Raw genomic sequence first — 21,461 nt, forward strand, 5'->3', positions numbered from 1 at the left:
TAATGTATATAGAACATGCATCTTGCCATGGCCTGTTCTCGCCAGTAGAACTGTTATAATAAACATAGATCTGTCATACGATCGGACACCCCAAGAGAAAAGGTGTCTGTAAAACAGATACAGACAAGAATGCCTTTATAATTATTAGCAAAGTTGGACTTATTTGCCCTACAAGAAACTTGGGTACAATCTGCTTTTTATATGGATGGATATACCTGCATTTTGCACAAGGCCTTAAGGGGTCCTAAGGTCCTCCCTAAATGCAGACTAATTATTGATGCAAAATCAAAAGGTTCATTATTAACTAAATATTTGAATCACAATGTATTTTGTGGGGTAATGAAGTTCAGTCAGTCATGAAGTTTTATATTAAGAACAGGGATGGTAACTGCGGGTACAATCCTCAAATGGAAGGCGCTAGAGCTCTAAAGTACATATTTGAAACGGGAGGCCGCATGCACCAAAGACCCATATACCACCCGTAAGGCCTATAGTATGTGACAAAGTGTAGGACAGAATTTGGGTGTTGGTTGTCAGCGCTCAACCCCGATGATTCGCTCGCAACAAAGAAATAAAAATTCTGAGTACAACAAAGGTTTCAGATTAAATACAGCTGTCAGCAAGGTAAGATGTTATCAATCGTGTTTTAATTGTCCCATTAGCAAAGTTGCACAGCCGACAGGTGTTTCCACCCCCTCTGGGTTGTCCTCAAGGCGGGGCAATCAATAATCGAGGTCCATGCGCTAGTTCCGCTTGGAGAAAAGTAGAAAATATGAATTGTCTGTCCCTAAATAGATAGCCCCAATTTGTTGACAAAGATTCAAACGAACGCAAATCCTATAACGTGTATCATTTAACTTTAAATAGTGTTATTGATGTAATATTACAGTAGCCGCAAGTCTGGGTTAAATCCCTATATGTTTCGGCGTCACATATAGGTTCTAACTCAATTCGCTCAGGTATTTAACTTTATTTCACTTTATATTAAGAACACTTTCACTAAAATACTCATCATCACTGTATATGATCCGCCAGGCGGAGAATCAACCCAATCAATTCTGTTGCACATATCAAGTCGATCTACCAAATGGGCTTTGAGTAATCCTGAAAGCAATCTCCTTGTTTGTGGAGATTGTGATGCTTACTGTGATATTTCAGGGGATGGAAGCATGGGTCCTCAGATGCAACCAAGTTCGGCAACATCATCATAAGCTTATCATAAGGGAAATCAAATGGCTAAACTTCATTACCAATTTGGGCTTAATCATAGTGAACACATTTTACAAAGGAATTGTACACTTGGACATATGTGGCATGGTACCAACACGCATAGCAATTTGGGATATGCATTGCAGCTGTCGTCCTTCATTCTTGGAGCGATCATTCATGCATCCACATCATGATTAAAACATATAATCCAATGAATCCTCAAACATTAACAGGGCAGTATGAAGTGAATGCACAGAGGAGCAGAATAATATCGCCTCAGAGTAATGTGAATAAATGTAATAATCTCATCCGTAACGATTTTATATCACAAAACAACTATCACGAATTAGATGGAAATATGATTATAGAGAGTGTTTTAATCAATTAGTTAATAAAGTTGGAAACTTCCCAAAGAAATTGATGGCTCATACTACCTTTTCTAATTTCGGCATTTAAAATTATCATATATAGCTAAGAGAAAGCGTGAATTAAGGCTGAATATTCATACTTTTTCTGGTTATCAAATTATAACAGAGGAAGAAAAATGTCAGCATACTAAACATTTTAAAAACTATATAGAGAGTAAAAACATGTGTTGCATTTCCATGAAAATTCCATATACAAGGTGCAATGTCAACTTATGCACGTACAACAGCCTGTGTAACAATGATTCAAAATAATTCTGCCATATGCTGAAGATATGTAAAGATCACCAGACCAAGCAGGAAATTAACCCACTAACAGAAAACCAGTGGAAGGAGCATATTACTGAAATATATGACTCTTGACAAAACAGACTTACATACCTCTGAATACTCAGTAATGAGGTATAACTATTTGCATACAAAGGGGGATATTCACAATTGCATCATAGCACTGCATTCTTGGGGTGCACGTGACCTTGATGGCCTATCAAACAAGGTCATCCAAGGGGATCCCATATTATAGGCCAGATTGTTAAACAAGTTATTTGCTCAGATTGCCTCAACAGTGATCATTCCGGAACCCTGGAGAAAAACAAAAATAAAAATGTGCATATCATTCCAATCCACAACAAAAGTGCCCAGTCAAGATCCAAATAACTACAAATTATAAGCCATGCTGGCTGCATCCAGCAAAGTTTACTGCAATCTTATTTTAAAAGAGATCAGACGTTGGGCAGGGGAAACATAATTATGACCTCCCTTTCAAGCAGGCTTTTATCCTGTATTCAACACCTTACATAATATCTGGACCCTCCAATTTATTATGAAAAACACTCAGTATTCCTAAAACTCGTCTGTATACATATTATTTGTTGAATTCACTGCAGCATTTGATACGGTTAAAAGGGGACTGCTGAGACAGAAATTGAGTGAACAGGGACTTCCTGAGCATCTTCTAGATTTCATTAAGCAGCTGTACAGTGATCCCATTGTTTATATCAGGATCAATCGACTGAGAGAGCTTTCCTATCCTATCCACCCTTACAATATATTGAAGCGTGGGTGTGTGTTGGTGCCCCTAGTGTTCAATCTCTGGATTGCAGACTTGGATCAGATATTAAAGACTGTTCGCCGTTTTCCTCTGAAAGTCAATAATATGCATTTCCATTGGTTAGGGCATGCAGATGATATTGTGATTCTGGATGGCACTGCAATAGGGCTCCAATGCTTACTAAATGCTCTAGCAGCATACTCTGAACAACATTAGCTTAAAATGAACCATGATACAACAAAAAATATGACCTAATACTTTAATATGACATGCTCTTAAAGTAAACAAAAAGTGATAATATGTGATACTAATGTACGAATTAACATCCAAACGAGCGACTCATTTGGTTGACAATTGGTCTCTCTAAAAGAACAATTTGTGTGATTTATAGGAACATTAGTATGGAAATAATAGTTTTATAACAAGAATTTCTTGTGTTTCTTTTCTCCATTATATGTACCTTTTCCCACTACCCAATCACCTTTGAGTTCCTGGGTTTCTGAGTCTGTGCCAATAAAAAGGGCACTACACCCTTTGTGTCTACTTCTCTCAGACATCCTTCCTCATTTGTTTTGTACTAGCTGTTGCCTGTGGCTTCGCTCGCGTGGATTTAGGGGTTTGGTACAATAGTGGTTGTTAGGGAGAATTCTCCAGAATGGCTAATTTTCCATACCTACTGAGTCCTTCAGCAGCTTTGCTGGATTTCTAAAATTCTTTTCACCTGGTAAGAGGGTGAGCCTTTTTTGTCACTCTTACATGTGTTTTGCTTTGTATTTTACATTTTTGTGTTCATAGACTGTGGAGCCCCACCTAGTCCATAGGCATCATCTTTTTACTGTGTTTCACACAGCACCTTTAGTGCAGTGACACAGGGTTGTCTTTTTCAGACTTCCCACTTTAAACTTCATTTTCTGGGACTGACTACTGTCTCCCAGAACATGTAAAGTTGCCATTGACTTTATTAGTCTTTTTAAATTCACAAACCCAGTATCAACTATCTTACATAGAGTACTGGAAGGGCTTAATAGTTATACCTTTTTGTCTGTCTCTCATGAAACATTATTTTGTTCCCCTTTCTTTAAGATTTGGCTGTGGCAGTGGTATCTACCATATTTATCCTACCGCAGTCTATGAAAATAGCCTTGGTACTGTTTTAGGATATGTTAGTAGCCTCGAACTTAAATCTGCTGGACCCTATTTACTTTTAATTGGTTCTGGCTGGATTTATTTGCCATTTCTTTTGTAAAGGTCCTTTGTTCACCTTCCTTTGGCGGGCTTCTGCACAGAAGCCCTCCTTAGGCGCCTGAGAGTCTAGGTAGACAGGATGTGAGGGAGGGGTTTAGGCCCCCTGCAAAGGGTCTCCTTGGAGACCCAAGTCGCACTCTTGTTTGATTGGCTAGGTGACTGTCCTGCCTTGACAGCCACCCTGCTGTGTGATTGATAGCCAGACTGTGCGAATGGGGGAAAACTGCATAAAAACCAGGTCTCTGGGACTTGGAAGGCAGAGTCGCCACTGGATTTAGAGAACCGAAGCGAAGCTGAAGGAAGAGGACTGCTGCAACTACTGAACCTCCCGGTGAAGCCCTGCTGTGGGTCCGAATCGCCTAAACTTTGACGACAGAGAATATCTGTAAGGAATCTTCTTCCCTTGAGCTGGTGGGACCAACCAGTTCGCCAAACACCAAGCAAGGCCACCCTCCCCTGGTCAAATTTGCTGTTCACAGCTCCAGTGAATCGGATAGCCAGGAGGACCTGACCGTGTTTGGGTTTTAAGGAGCGCACCTTTTATTCGTTGCTTTGCTCTGCTGCTGGTTTCATCCCTGGGCAGTGCGGGACCCTCCAATCTTCCTCCTTCTTGTCAGTCCAACAGTCGCTTCAGTAACCGTGAGCCTGCAGGACCTGCCAGGAACTTCTGCCCCAGCTACAGCATTCTTCTTCTTCTAAGGTACTGTTCAAACCCGGTTGTTCGTTCCGTCTGACCACGGTGAAAGTATTTTAAATCTTTTGCCAATCCGAGGGCTTGTCCTTCTCTACTTGTTTCAAACTCTTGGCAAAGACTTAACCGCGAACTACTCCGAACTGTGTAATCCTCTCCAAAGACTCTGAACCATTAACATTGGCCCAGGCCTATTGATTTGATCATAGTCGTAGTAAGCCTTTCCTAGATTGCCCTGCCTACTTACTTGTTGGTGCTGTTTGATTTTGAATAACCTTGTCTTTCCCTCCCTTTGTAAATTGCTGGAGTGCCATTTTGCTCACACTTAATTTTGAGCTTAACTTGTCCAGAATTGATTGGGTGTTGTGTAGTGTATTAAGATTGTGATTTTCTGCTGCTTTATATTAGTGAACTGTTTTACAAATGATGGTGTAAATAAATGTATATTGTTTTACTCAGAAACCTTGAGTCAGTGTTTGTTTGAACCATAGCAATTGGTGTCCTTTGTGTAACTTGTGATACTGCTCACTTTACTCTTGAGATAAGTGTTAACATGGATTCCTGAACTCTGACCTGGAGGGGCAGAGGTTCAGAAGGCCAGCCTAGCTTCTTGGAACAGGGTAACCTCTGGACAAGCCAGACCAATCGGGGTAGCGATGTCGGCGGTCAAGACTAGGTCTCAAGAGGGGTGAGAGTGACTGAAAGCCTGCAATGAGCACAGAAAGCAAGGACGCTTACAAATTACTCCAGACAGGTGTTATATGAAAAATATAGACACATTTATTACAAGGCCTTTGTAACATCGACCATGCAGAGACTGACCACATACCTAGACCCAGACGAAAGCCTCAAGTGACTCTCCCACTCATACGTACCGGACGAACATATCCAGACCGGCAGACACATCTAGATAGACACTGGCCCGCGTCGCATCTGGATAGGATCGATTGAAGGATAGCATTCCCGCGCCTAGAAAAACGTGAATGCTAACATGTGCCACACCTAGAGTTTTGAACACCAGCCTGTGTGGCGCTCAGATGTAGTTGTGAATGTTGGCATGCCCACACCTGGACGAGTCTCTAAACACTAGCCTGCGCCACATCTAGTTAATAGTGTGAATGTTGGCATGACCACACCTGTATGGGGTCCTGGACATTGGCCTGCACCGTGTCTAGATGGGAGTGTGGGAGCCAGTGGGTGCTGCACTCGGATGGAACTGTGAATGTTGGCATGGTAAAGGTCATGTAACCCACTAACCAATATAAGCTCAAACTCTGCATACGTATCTCACTCAAAAAGCTCACACAACCATCTCTCGCACAACAAGCCACACGCACTTCAGAACACTGCAACAACACATAAACCGGAACAACAGCACACGCGGACTGACTCCGATCCGATACCCGCACCAAAGCTCAGCACCCGGTGTATACTGAGTTGAAGTTGCCAACAGAATACCACTCCTCTCACTATCCTACTCCCTTCTTCACCTTACTAACCCTTCCCACCTTTATCATTTACAGATCTGCCTGAGCGCCTGGGGACCAATTCCGTTGGTGACGGTGCACGGTACAAATACCTTTAACATTTAACATTTAACATTATTACCAATCACAGTTCCTCCCTTCTTGTTATATTTCTTTTCTGACGGGAACAACCGTTAAAGCTTCAGTTTTAGCAGATCAACAGGCTTGGAAATCAGTATTCTCCTGTGGAGTCCAGATAAGAGTTACACTTACCCCATAACAAGTTTCGATTTATAGAGTCAAAGGCTTTTGATTGGTCCTCGACTTGGTTGATTCTCCATCTAGTATATTTCTCCACATTAATATACAGGAGAAAATATTGGTCCATATTGGAGAAGCCTTTTCAGAAGCCAGGTTGAATATCAGGGAGGAGTCGATGTTTTTGAAACCCATTCTTCCAGTCTCACCACCTGGCATGCTGCAAACATTGTATTGGATACATCTAGGAAAACATTTGGGCGTTAACAATGAGGATCTGTCACAGCATCTTTTTTGAACGGTAGGATAAGCAGACTTCTTTTCCAGGAGAGTGGGAGTGTTTGGACATGCTCAATTGAATCAAAGACCCAGTTCAAGACTGGTAAGCACCAGTCTTGTGACCATATGAACAACTTAAGCTTTGACCTGTTTTTAAATTCTTCAGCTGAATAGCAATTTCATCCTCAGTGAAAACAATGTTGTCTTGGCCCTTACTCGCCTTTCTAGAGCTCAATCAAATGTTAATCCCTGCATCAAAGAACAACCCTTTGAAGTGGGATATCCAGATTTCTGGGTGGATTGACCCCACATCGCCCTCCTCAGCTTTGTCAAAACCCCTTCCGATCAACTTCTAAAAGGTTTTCGTTTTTTTCCCTGATTGCCTGATCAAGCCTGTCCCCTTGTGAGTCAATATATTGTCCCTTCTTTATTTTGAGGAGGTTTCTGTAAGCTCTTTTCATAGCAAAAAGTTGTCCTACATTCACAGGTCACCCCTTTATGGCCATATGTAGTGTCCTTTTTTTACTTCTATACTTGGCATCAAACCAGGAAGTGTTGAATTTTAGTGCTATTTTCTTACTCGCTATTGCTCCTCTGTTAGGTGGCGCACTTGTATTGATTAAACCCAGGAGGAGTTTGACATGACACACTACCTCATGTGAGCCTTTGGCACAGAATACAAAATATCATCGGTCTCAGAAGATCAATGGGTATCTCATTTTGGTACTGTATTCACCGATCATATGGGAGTGGTTGATAATCCGCCTGCACACCTATTCCAGTAGATAGTAACTGGTCTCTCACGGTGGACCGATTCTCAATCTTGGAAATCATTCCAAAGATTAGTTCCTCACAAGCCCCGGCCCTAATAATCTATCCAATATTGTATTCAACGGGTACCCGGATACTTGGACCTCTATCCTGTCACCCGTGGGATGATGGCACCATTGCTTACCATGTTGCACATTTTGACTTTTTTACCTCTCCTGGACCTGCATGCCACAACTGCTGACTTGCTAGTATTTACTGTTATCTTCAAATTGGACATAAAATCAGTGCAAACATCTATTGGCTTCTGGAAGGCGTTCAGGGTCTGAGCAATTAAGACCATATTGTCTGCATGCACCAACACTGGGAGTGCTTTCACACCCACACAGGGATAATAGGCCCTAGAGTCCACTAGGGCCCTGTACTTGCCGTTAATATAAAGAGTAAACAATACTGGAGCGAGAACACAGCCATGACAGACTCCCGATGCTACCTCAAAATAACCTGTACATTGCCCCTGTTCTCTAAAGCGAACACAAGCCCTACTATCCTCGTGAATTATTTGTAGCACTTTAAGTAGCTCGGCCTGGCAGCCCATGGACCCAGGCATCTGCCACAATAGGGCCCTGTCCACCTTGTAAAATGTGGTGCTCAGGTCCATGAAAGCTAGATAAACCGTTTCACCCTTTCCAAAGACAGAGGATGCTCCTACCAAGTACAAATTAAGTGCATGATCGATTGTGCCCAAACCTGGCCTAAAACCATATTGAATCACCAAAAGGACTTGGCTATGCCGGATCCAGTCCTCTAGGTGTTGTAGCATGGCACGTAGAAAGACCTTGAAGAAGGTGTCCAACAATGAAATTGGCCTGTAAGCCATAGGGCTTCCAGGGTCACTCTTTTTAAATATAGGGTGGATAATTGCGCCTTTCCAGGATTGTGGGTAAACACCTGTTTCCAGGAAGTAATGAAAACAAATTGTCAAAAGTGGGGCCCACAATTCTGGTTCACCCTTATATGCATCTGCTGGAACTGCACCTGGACCTGGAGCATGATTGTCCAATTGCTTATTAACTGCTTTCTCCACCACCTTCAAAGTCAGCCATTTTGAGGAACATCGGTCTCCGACCCCGTACCTAGTCACCTGGCCCTGATATAGGGACAAATAGTGGTCAAACCAACATATAGCTCCCACATGATTTTCCCTATGTGTCTTCACTCTCTTGTAGGGCGGGCCTCCTGTAACAAAGTCTAGATATTTCTTGGAGTCTTTGTTGGAGACGGCTAGCAGATGTTCTTCCCATGCTCCGTTCTCCAAAACATCTTTGCTGAGTTCCAATGACCTTGTGTAAATGACCCTAGCCCTAATGACCTCTCCCCTAGCCCAGACCTTGTTGCTTTGTTTTGGGTTATGATGGGGTTGCACTTTGCCAATTTTACTCTGTGTTTGCAATGTGGTTTAATTTCACATAAGTCCAACTCTGGGAGGACAACAACAGGCAAATTAGGGCAGTCCTGTCTTAACACCAGCCTCAGCGGGAAATGGTCACTAAAAATCTGCTGTACAACCATGAACTCCACTATTAACTTCCAATGTTGGACATGTATACATAAGTAGTCAATGGTTGATGACCCCTGGCCCTTTGTGAATGTCATCTTGCCAGGACCATCAGAAGGCGTGCGTTCATTCAGAGAGCGCATTCCCCATTCCATGAGCCACATGCTCACTTGTGGGGCGCTAGGACAGACCCGGTCATCAGACATCTGCGGGCATGCAATTCCGAATGCCGAGTCAATGAGTTCAGTTGGAATCCTGTTGCCCAGTTGGACATTAAACCCCCCCCCCAAAACCAAAACCATGCGCTCATCCAGGCGGTCCATAATAGAACACTCGAGCAGATCTTTCAGTGCCCTCAGCTGATTGGCATCTACGGAGTGGAGGCTGTTATAGAAGTTAACCAAGAGTAATTTGTCTCCCCGCTCAGGGATTGCAGTGACATACTGAGATGTTAGCTTCCCTTAACCTGATATGGTAGATCATGGATGATTTATTCAAAATCGCCACCCCTCACCATAACAATATCCTATTTTGTTCTTATGCACCGGGATTGCAAGTGAAACAAATCCATCCATCCATAATGGTTCTAGAGCCCACATTTGTTGTAAAAAAATGATGTCATATAGATTCATGTCTGCCACTACTTTTATTCTCTCGCGTTTAGACAAAACCCCCGCTTTATTCCAGCTAAGAATGGTGACCATATCCTCTGAGGAATGGGCAGGCAGTTCCCTAGCAAGGTGAGGAGCTGCCTCGGACCCCAAGGGGTTTGAGTTCCTAGATAATAAGCCCCTAGTCAGTCCGGTTCTGCAATACCTGATGGGGTGTCAACACAGTTTGATGTAATAACTGCCCCACCACCATTTGAAAGCCCCCCTTATACCGCTGCTAGGTGGGCAGCTGGCCCCTGCCCGCTCTCTTACCACCTCCCAATTGTCCTGCTGTAAGCTCAGACGACTAATATGCAGGGGGATAGAAGGCAGCCAAGGGAATACATTTTCTCACATTGTTTACACTCTTCATATTATGTCGACTGGGGCCAAAGACAGAGACTAAATAATTCAGCATGGCTGTGGTTACTGCTGTAACAATCACACAGTCACCCTCTCCCTGTTTAACTTTGTTACCCACCCATAAGGCTCGTCTGGCCATCAAGATTCCCAGTGAATTGATCTTCATGCCAGATAAATGGGTGTAGATCCAATGTGTTGTTTTATTTATTAATGGGATTGTTGTCTCCTCCTTTTGCCAAAACCAGTGGTACGGCTTCAGGCGGGAGGTCAATAACAGCTCGATTTGCCTGCAGCGTTGCCGAGCCAAAATGTGCAGCCGGTTTGCAAATGTTATGTTGCTTTAGTTCTTTGGAAACTATTGCCTCATGGTTGTTTCAGCACTATTCTGGGGAATGAGCGGAGGATCTGCTGGTCTTGCACTTCCCTAGGATATTGATTGGGCTTTGGACTGTGCCTCAATAGCCAGTCCTGGGGCCAAACCCCTGCCAATGGCCACGCTACAAGTGCAAACCACCTGTTTGAGATCCAAGATGTCATTCTTCATCCCACTAATAAGATCATCTAGGATAGTACTGAAACCATACTATTGTCCCCCTGTGAAAGCAATGAATGTGGCAAGCCTCTGCTCTCATTACCCCTCTCTGCAGGGTTAACGTTATTTAGGGCAGGGTCGGACAGTGCTTAATTTAACAAAGGGTCTACTCCAGCCCCAACAGGTGGGCCACAAATATGTATACAGGTGGGGGAGGAATGAGTACTAGATTTGGGGCGTGATGAAACAGTTAATATGCCTTCCAGGTCACCTATGTGGGTTGAGGCTACTTCAGTTGCCCTCTCAGTGCTAAATTCATTCCTCAATGTTCCCTGCCATCTGATTCAGGTATTCATTCAGGGTGGATTGACAGGAGATAAGAGCGCCTTGCTTCCTGGCACCATTTTGACTCTGCTTGCTCTTTTTAGTTTTACTTTCGCCGGCAGCAGGTCTCTTGCCTTGCGTTTGGTTATAGTGGGTCCCACTCTTGATACATGCTTACCAGAGTAAGACCAGACAAGCCATTATCAGGTTAGTCTAGTTAAGCAGGTCGTAACATAAAACTATGTACGTTATATACATATGTGAGAGCTGGCAAACCTTGTCAGGGAAGCAGGGCAACAATATACAACTGGGCAGCACACGCCCATCATCGTAGGACCAAACAGACCAGGCCAAGCTAGACTGGGCACCCTATTCAAACGATGGATCTGTTCCACAGATATGGTAAGTACCACAGTTTCGCAATCTCATTAAGATCTTCCTCTTCTTCAGAGAATAAGGAATATCATCAACAAGGAGTGAAAAACACTTGGGAAGGCAATAATTCCCAGAGGCTGGACCAAGATCTTCCCCTGCTCCCTTGCTTTTCAGGCCACACCACAGTGGCGAATATGAATGCAGCACAAACAGACCAGGTGGATAGGCGAGTGGAGGAGTCCCTCTAAGATGCTGATTGGTCTGGTTAATTAACCCTTTTGTATGCAAGCTATACACCTACTCCACTCAATTCCTTTGAAATGCTCAGCTCACTCCGGAAGGAGAGGGCAGACTGTAGAAATGCTCTTGAGATCATGAAGGAGATAACGCTGTGCTCTGACATCTCCCATAACATCCCAGGGCTAGTGCCCTCCAGAAGATTTCTGAAGTCTCCACCAGCCACTGCTTCTGCTTGAGAGCATGGAAGGGTGAGGTGCCCCACAGAACTATCTTTTTTAAGACTTCCTTTCTTAGGTTAGAAAGTGTTTGGCTATAATCATGGGTTACTGGTGAAGGAGTCTGAGGATAAGGACCATGTGCATGCCTTTCAAACTTAAGCATACTGCCCTCTATAGAGGTGTCTTCAGATACCAGTCAGACACCTCAACATCCCTATGAGAGGGTCACTGATAGGATGATACCAAGGGAAAAGTACTATAAAGATCATAGATACTAAGGGAAAACTCACCCTGGCTCCTTCTTACTGATGCCTGGTCACCCCTGTACCCCTTCTGCCTCCCCAAGAACCTAAGAGAGTAAGGGGGGTGCCTCCAGAACATTTACAGTATCTGGGAGGTGGAGGAATAGGGTTTCTGGGGACAGGATGTTTTGATGGAAGGCATATCATTCCTTTCCTCCCCCTTGATTGAGGTCTGATAGTAACACCATGGATCAGTAACCACTGGAACAATGCATTCCTGAAAGACGGTATTCAAGATTTCTGGACAAGAGGGCCATAACTCCACTGACTCTGATGGAATAAGGAAATTGAATTTACTCCATTTTATTTATATAGACTTTGGGTGCTTCAAGACAAATGATCAATCTTAAGGAGAACAACATGTTCATAAAGACCTTTCCTTGAAGACAGAAACTCTCTAATTTACAATACCAGTTGTGTCTCTAGGATACTTACTGACATTTGTCAACCTGGAGAATGCATACTTCCACCTCCCAATCCACCCGTGTCAGACATGATTCTTGGGGTTTGTGGTGGAGGGCATACAGTTCTATATATGTATTTTGTATTTTATTTTTTATTTATATAGTGCCTGACACCTATACAAAGAATAACAATGGTACAATAAAAGGTGGTAAATGAAGGTACATGAAAATTGAACAGAAGAAAGAAAGTGATTTTTGAGCCGGGCTTCAAAAGAAGGAAAGGAGGAAAAAGAACGAAATGAGGGAGGGAGAGAGTTCCAATGTTTAGGAGTTAGAAGAGTGAAAGAACAGAAATGGAAAGTGGCTCAAGGATTAAGAGAGGCAGAGAAGAGAAAAAGAGATTGGGAGCGGATAGAACAAGAGGGGATATCGGAAGGGATAACAGAGGAGAGATAGGGAGGACAAGACCATGTAGAGATTGAAAGACAGTGCAAAGGAAGTTGAATAGAAGACGATCCTTAAAGGAAAGGCTTTGAATCTGTTGTAGAGAAACAGAGATAAAGTCATCAGGCAAAAGAACAAACAGACCACATATAGAGGCAGGATAAATTGAGCAGAGAGGAGCAAGGTAGTACGCAGGAAGACCAAGGAAATGACTAGAGCAATAGCATTCGGGAGAACAAATGAGGAGCTTGGTAGCCTCAAAAGTAAGAAAATGGCAGTCCTTGCAGATAATAAAAAGCTCAAAATGACATTGTGACAGAAGCAATATGGGAAGTGAACAAGAGGGCAGTGTTAAAGAAAATGCCTAGGTTACAGATAGAGGCAGAGATGGGAATATTGGACGGACGATAGGAGCTAGAAAGTGGAGAAAGATGAGGGGGAACTGTAGTGGCAGGGGAAAATAGGACTTCTATTTTGGAAGGATTCAGATGACGATTGAAGACATTCAAGCTTGGATGGCGAGAAGACAGAAAGAGAAGAGTGAATTGTGTCAATGAATGACGACAAGGAGAGAAGAAGCTGAGTGTCATCAGCTTAAAGATGGTAGGTAAGGCCAAAGAAAGAAATAAAATAAGAGGAATAGTTTATCGGGGAAAGAGAATACGTCCCAAAAAAGAGCCCTTGGGGGACACTGTGAGAGAGGGAAAATGGGAGAGGAGTGGCCAGCCCAGGAAATTGATTAGGTGTGATTAGAAAGGCAAGAGCGAAACCAGTGAAGCACAGAGGAAAGGAATCCAAGATATTTAAAAGAAGAGAGAAGAATAGCATGATCAACCGCATCGAAGGTGGCTAATAGGTTGTGAAGAACCATCAGTTAGGGCAATTTGGTGTAACAAGTTGAGAGAAGAGTGTTTGAGACAGCAAGAAGGAAATTTTCGGTGGATTGCTGAACACGAAAGACAGATTGACAAGGGGCAGAAGAGAGTCCATTAAACACAATTAGAGACCTGTGAGTGGACGATATGCTCAAGTAGTCCAGACAGAAAGGGGAGTATGGAAATTGGAGGCAGAGGTTTGAGCGGGGGGACACATCAAGGGAGGGTTTCTTGTAGATTGGAGGGATAGAGGTATGTTTGAACATAGAAGGAAAGGTGGCAGAACAGAGAGAAGGGTCTATAGGTACCGAGGTAGGATAGGCATAGTAAAGGAAAAGTAAGAGTTCCAAGTCAGGAGGAGGAAAATGAATTCATGAGCACTTGAGAATGAGAGGATGGAAGAAGGTTGTCAAGTGAAGATTGGGAAATAGAAGAACTGAAAAGAAACTTTTTTAGAAGAAATGTAATTAGCAAAGTCGGAAGGAGATAAGGGAGAAAAGGAAGCAAGGCCAGGCAAAGGGGGGAGAGAATGCAGTTGAGTTTCTGAAAGAGACTTTGTGGGTAGGCAGAAAGGAAGGTGAATAAGTCATTTAAATATGTTTGTTGGGCAGAAAGTAGCATTGAGTCATAAAGGGAATGAAGAGAAGACAATAGTTGAAGATCAGAAAGTACCTTGGATTTACACCAACACCGATCAGCCCGACGCAACAAGCAGCAGGTAGGAGGGGGGGGTCGTCCAAGGTTGAGGTTTACGTGGTGAAGAGGAAGAGGATGCCGGCTGGAGAAGATCAAGGGTGTCCACAACTCTTGAAGACAGAAGAGCAGTTGCAGAGTAAACAGATAGAGAGGAAAGGACATGAAGAGAAGAGAAGAGAAGAGAAGAGAAGAGAAGAGAAGAGAAGAGAAGAGAAGAGAAGAGAAGGCTTAGGAAAAGGAGGAAACTTGAAAACAGCAGAGATTGCAGCAGAGAAAATGGAAGAGGAGTGGAGAGTAGGAGGAGAAGGAGGGAGAATGATTGAAAAGGAGAGAAGAAAATTAAAAGAAGAGTAGAGTGGGAGAGCAGAAACAGAATACGACACCAGAATAGAAATAAAAAAGGATATCTATCGAGGAGCCAGAAGAATGAGATGGTGGAGTATGACGTTGCGAATAATGAAAATAAATTCTGAATAGACAATAATGAAATAGAGGAATGGGAAGTAGATTAGTGGAAAGGAGAGGTACAAGGAAGAAGAACAGATAAGAGAGCATCAAGGTCATCACAGAATGAGGAGACCGACCCAGGAGAGTGATAAATAACCACAAAAGTGACAGGGGTAAGTCAAGAAAAAGAAGAAACGTGATATTCGAAGGAGGAAAATGGAGTGCCACCGGAAGAGTTTGAATCAGGAGGAGGAGAAGAATAAGTTCTGCTTTCAGGTCCTCAAATTCATACTTCAATATGTTCTAAGAGCCTTCTCTGAAGTATTGAAAGCCTTAGTGGGGACTGGATGATCGACGACTCCCACCTTGAAAAAGCTACTTGTACCATCAACCTTGTATGTGTCACGCTATAATATTTTGAATGGCTCCTGAATACGCAGAAACACTACCTAATACTCAGGCAGTCGTTGGAATTCATAGGAGGGCTTTTTAATGCAAGGAATGGGATAACCTACCCCTCAACGCCCACAGCTGTCAAGCTCAGATCACAAATCTCCTCTCTTCTGGTGACAGAGCACTGCCAGTTCTGCTGGATCTAGCAGCCACAGTCATTGTTCGCCTTTAGGTAATACACCACCTCGGCCCATTGTGAGTCATTTATTCCAGAACTGCGACACCACCTTAAGGATTTGCAGCTAATTGGTAAACATGACAGTGTCTTTGTACAGAAATATGTAATGGTGGGTTTCCATACCCAACCACCCTGACTCTAATTGCCAGTAAGACAGGTTGGGAAGGCACCCTGTAACACCTCTCAGTCTATGGGAGATGGCCAATAGAAGTCATCAACAGATCCTGAAACTGAAATGAGCTATATTCAATCTGGTATGCCTCTGAAGTCTTCTTCCCCCACTTCAGTGAGAGGTCTGGCCTTGTCTACACAGGAAACCAGGTCCCAATGATATATACCAACCTCTAGGGTGAACATATTCTTCTCTTCTGGAGAGGCTGGTGTCAAAGATTATGGATTGGGCAGCGGACAATCCCATTCATAGCAAGACCTTACATTCCAGTCGCCTTGAACGTCAAAGAGAATTCTCTTGCTGCAAACTTCCCATCCACAAATCGGTACACTCTGTTCCTCCAGATGTTTCACATTGTCTCTCCAGGAAGAGAACTCTCCACTTGGAACTACCAGCATCTCGGATGAACACTCTACTCTCAACTTCTGCCACTCCTGGGACTCAGAGACGTTCTCTCATTTGCCTGGCCCCAAACATGCCTACACACTTTCTTTCCATCCCCCATCATTCAAAAGCTCCATCCCAGGATCAGGACTTAGTGGACCTAGCGCATCATGCTTGGCCCCAGAAATCTAAGCAAGTATTAGTTCCTACACTCCAGCCCTCCCCTGGCTCTGTTCGATGCCATGGCTCCTGAGTAGTTAGGCCTAAAACAAGGGGTACTATCCCCAGCTCTCATGCCCATCATACATGGTATCAGGATACATGCAACCCTAGCTTCCTATGCTCAGCATTGGAAGTCCTTTTCTAACAGCTGTGAGGGAACATGCATCTTGACTCCCTTACCTGCAAGCCCATCCCGATTCTGTACCTGTTCTATGTGTCCTCTCTGATGTATCTTATTTTCACCAGGATGAGGGCCTAGTTCTACCTTCCCAGGTCGGATTATGGTAACAGTGCCTCCACTTCCCCTCACCGGCTGGATGTAGGCAGAGTGGTCAGTGTGTACCTATACTGCACTGGTTTAGCCCACCAAAGGGATATCCTTTTTGTCTCCTTTGGGCCAACTCATGTGGGGAAGAAATCACCACTGAAACAGTGTGCAGGTGAATCAGGTGCACTGTTAAATTGGTCTTCTGGAATCTGGAGGATTCCCTGAGAGTCCTGGAACACTCTACTATGACAGTGCTGTCTTCTTCATAACATTTCAAGTGTGTTCTCTTGAAAAACATGTGTCCAGGTAGTTACCTGGTCCTTCCCATATACATTAATCTCCCATTCTGTATGTGGCACCTCCTTGCCTGTCGTTCTTGTTGACTTTCTTGGATTGCGTTTATGATTATTTCTGTTATTGAAATACAAATATCATGAATGCACTGCAACATGGTCAGTTTTATCCTGCCGCATTATCTGTTGGACTGTCTCCAAACCCTTGTTGTAGTGTTAGGAATGGAACACGGAAGAGACAAAGGAGCAGTGCCCAGATTCCTTGCTGATAATGCCATCACACTGGATCATCCTCTTCCTCCTCCCAGGCCTACAACTTGTCCCTCATTCCAGGGTGGATATTGCACTATATAACTGCATTGGTATTGGCAGCAGGGTTTTGCCTCTTGGTCCATTTTTTATCCCACACTTACATTGGCCAGGTCAATGGGCCAGATCAATTCTTTCTTTGATTTGATTGTTTGCAACAGTGCGGCTGCCCCTGAGGCAGGATGCCGCGTAGTGTAAGGACTGGGAGGGGAACAGTGGGTATTTTTTGGTTACAGCAATCTGGGCATGACCTGGTAAGTCACTCTTCATGGCTTTATTTAATGGATATGAAAAGCCTTGAACAAGCACTATTTGTAACCATGGTAGGCCGTGTTATAGAAGGAAGATAAACAATGGTTTCAAAGGTGGCTCAGAGCAATTGCCCATGGTTATAAATAATGCAAGCCTTTCATCCATTGCACTTCAGTATTGCAAAGTTGTCTTACGTGGCATGGGTTTGCAAAGGTATGGGCTCTGAGTTTCTGTAACTAGCGTCCCACGTTATTCCTCACAGGTGATGTCCAATGATACCGAAACATATCCGAAATTGCGTGTGGTCTCGCGTAAAGTGATGTGTCATAGCAAATCGGCTTGGGCTGAGACAATGCCTGATTAGAAAAAAATTGGTCCTTCTACATTAAACAAACCAGGCTGAAAAACGACGTTTTGAAAAACTAAGTGGACCAATTGCCAGTGAAAATGATTAATTCAGAGCTCTCCCATCTATCAGATTTCAGTGTTGCAACGTCCTGTCATCCATACACTGATGACCATTTTCAGATGTAATTTACTTCTGCATACAAGATAAATTGGCCTTGTTTGATTGTGTTTGGAAGTCAATCAGAGGGTGGAGAACAGCTGAGTAGGCTTAACCTGGACAAGACCGAGGTAATCATTGCTGGCTCAAAACATAGGTTACCATTGTGGCAGATTTATGAGTCTGTTAGTTAATGGGTTTCATGTCACCAGTCTTAGAGCAATTATTAACAGTAGACCCCTCATATAAAAAATGGTTGCAAATCCCGTGGGGGCAGCTTTTTTACTTCCAGCGCTTACTTAATTGTTTTAAAGTGATTTCTGCCGCCCCCCACCCACCTAACCTAGTATAATGCTGCAGTATTAGGAAATATGATGATGCTCCCCTCTTATGGCGTGTGGAAAAAGAAACCCACAATTTTATATTTTGAACAGGAAGTGTCCTGACTTTCTTACCACAAGGCACGTGTAAAATCTCGTGTGTGATTCTTCTAAAACACAATCGATCAGGTTCACTTGTTCTCGAAAAGGTCACCAGGTGGGCTAGCTCTGAACAGAGATCTGTCTTAGAAATCTAGAAGAATTAGATTTGGGGTTCTTCACTATTTACTGAAGTATTTCATCCACTGTGGAAACATACAATAGCGTGCATGAATGGCTCAAACCTGGAAAACGAATACTTCTGTCTCATTTGTCTTACCTGTTAGAAGGTGAAACACGCTGTTTGCCTTGTCATGCATGGAAGGAGAACTAAGCATAGAGAGAGGGAGTTGCAGGGTGCTAGTAACTGGAGGCACTGGCAGGATCTGCTTTGTTTATTTAAATGAAAGAATTCCTCCTAGATGGTTGGCGAGTGTCTGTGGTGGGGATCAAACTGAGAAGCTGCTGGGATTAATGTGGAGTACTGCATCCAAAATGAAAGTGAATCTGTCTTTGCTTCGTCATTCCGACTAAGGGGCCTGTGGGATGTTGTAGATTGTAGACTCAACTGTGCATTAGAAAGGTCGCTTCAAGCCTAGCAAAACTCTAATCTTCTTCCAAATGTTTTTTTATCAGGTGGATGACATTTTCGTGAGCCTACCATTCTACTTCCAGACCAGCAAGATTGTGGCATTCAGAAGTGGCATAAATGGGATAATTAAGACAGACTTTGGCCTGGTTGTGGTGTTTGACTGGGACAGCATATTCTCAGTGACCCTGCCCAGCACATACATTGGTGCAGTCTTTGGCCTCTGTGGAAACTATAACCAGAGGATTAATGACGATTTGACTACGAAGGGCGGAATCCTGGTGACCAGTGCTGTTCAGTTTGGGGACAGCTGGAAAGTGCGAGATATCCCAGGATGTTCACCAGAGTGTGTTGGGAACTGTCCTGTCTGCAATGATGCTGACAAGAAGAAGTATGTGGGCAACAATTTCTGCGGCATCATCAACTCGCCCAATGGGCCGTTCAGTGCTTGCTTTACAACCATCGACCCAACACCCTTCTTCGAAGATTGTGTTTTTGACACCTGCCAATACAATGGTCTCTCCTCTGTCCTCTGTGATTCCATCACTGTCTATGCCAGCGCGTGCCAAGCCAAGGGTATCCAGATCCAAGCGTGGAGGACAGGATCCTTCTGCCGTAAGTACTGAAAACAATCACATTCTCTTTAATTAGGATCAATCAGATTAACATGTGAAAGTATATTCTCACATTACCTTAAATATCTATCAACTGCATGATAAGGCTGTGATCTTGCAAGTATAAGGGATGGCATTGAAAGCCAAGGTTCTCGTGCACAAAGACAGAATAACCTGCAATGTATGTTTCAATATTATTTATTAATTTTAATAAAAATTATATCTCTTCACCTTACATTATGTTTTTTTACAATGTTCAGTTTTCTTGGTTCATGGTGACTCCTCCTTTCTGGTCTTTAAAATAATAGCAGCAAAGTACAAAATGCAAAACGGACATGGTGTAGGGAGTTTATAGTGTGTACAATTATACCACACATTCTCTTATAAGTCACCAACTTGTAATTTACTCTATACTATACTGTACGAATTTGGTGTAGAGGCACATCCTATAATGCTTTTGAAAAAGTCGAATGCAATCAACAGGTGGAAGAATGTTCTTTAAAGGCCCATGCTCACAACAGTTCATTTTAAAAACAGGAACAATCATTATTTAATCATTGAAAAGCGCAAAGCATATCACTGATGAATTCATGGGCCACACGTTAATGTCCTATCCAGCTTTGGCACTAATTATTATTTAGAATTAGTGTCCGCCGAAGGTCAATTAGTTTGTTAAAAGCAAGTTCATTGGCCCATGGCCCTCACCCAGGCCTTACCTGCCTGACAAGGTTCAGACACTGCCACGTCCCGGAATTCTTTCCTAGAAGTGGCCGCCATGGAAGGGGAGAAGGGATTACATCGTGGCCATTTTGTTTCTTTACTTTTTCTTCACTCATTTTAATGGCCACCTTGGAAAGGGAGAAAGAACTATGTGTAGTCCCTTCTCCCCAATCCCTGCCGGCCATTGTATTGTTTTTTTCTTCTCGAGTCAAGAAACGGTTGCAGAACCGTTTCTCAACTCAAGAAAAATTGCTCTTAGTACCCTGGTACGACGTGCCGTTGTACTACGGGCAATATAACCCTCAAAGGGGGAGCAATGCCAGTAGGATAATGCCCCCGGGGCTTCGTAAAAGCCATTGTTTCGCTTCAGCTTTGAATTTTGGGCAGGGGGCATTACCCTACTGGTAATGCCCCCTACTCAGATTATATTGCCTAAGTGTGCTTATTGAATCTCATATTTTTTAACAACAGGGTTCCATTTCAAATAAGAATTACCACGGGAAGGTGCCTTTCCATAAGAGCATTGTTTGATTGAGTTATCCATGCAGGCCTGTGAAGAGGTATAAGAACGGGAACACGCACAAGGGGCAGGGACTGTAGGGCATAGCACTGTTACCTTTCACAGACTTTGGGCAGAATATTTACACTTAGAAATGTAACACAATTTGGATTTTACATTAAGAACAAATGTACACATTACATAGAGGTCATAAGGTCAGAATTCAGGATAGGAGGGTCGGGTGAGGATGGAAGGGTTTGGAGAGACATCTTCCTTTGCTAGCAAGTGGAGTTTGAGACACGTTTGTAAGAGTTGCACTGCAGAGATTGATTTGGAGGCTATGGAGTGAGCACTGAAGTGGGGTATGGCAAAGCGAGAAAAGGAGGGAATGTGGTTTGATGTACCGGGAGTAGGGGACTGATGGGTTGTGAAGAGACAACGAACAGGGATATTGAGAGCAGGAGTAAAATGTATTAGTCGTCAGATGGTCTAATAGACGAGTAGCAAAAACTCAACAACAAAACGATTTTCCATACAGAGCCATCCATCATGGTGATGGTAGGTAGAAGAGGAGAATGATCTGTGTATGTTGAAAAGTGTGCATGTCAGAATGTTGTGAACTTCGTTTAGGGTAGATTAGGAAGAAGGCTTAAGTAGTAGCCCAGTTTGCTACACACACAGTAGAGACATGTGTTTTAGGTGAGTGGTGCTTGGGGTGTAGGCTGATTTTTGTAATGTCTAGGAGGTTGGGACTGGCAGTGGTT

The 21,461-nt window shown here is 43.4% G+C and overlaps 1 protein-coding gene across 1 annotated transcript in view; it reads left to right on the forward strand.

Moving 5' to 3' along the window:
• Positions 1 to 19,490, forward strand: part of LOC138533009 (IgGFc-binding protein-like) — a 330,908-nt gene extending 311,418 nt beyond the window's left edge. The window contains exon 15 of the mRNA XM_069641116.1: positions 18,912 to 19,490. Coding sequence (XP_069497217.1) covers positions 18,912 to 19,490 — 579 coding nt within the window. The remainder of the gene's footprint in view (positions 1 to 18,911) is intronic.
• The last annotated feature ends 1,971 nt before the right edge of the window (positions 19,491 to 21,461 follow it).

This window comes from Ambystoma mexicanum, chromosome 1p (assembly GCF_040938575.1).
Source record: "Ambystoma mexicanum isolate Mex_15411 chromosome 1p, UKY_AmexF1_1, whole genome shotgun sequence".
NCBI classification, from domain to species: Eukaryota; Metazoa; Chordata; class Amphibia; order Caudata; family Ambystomatidae; genus Ambystoma; species Ambystoma mexicanum.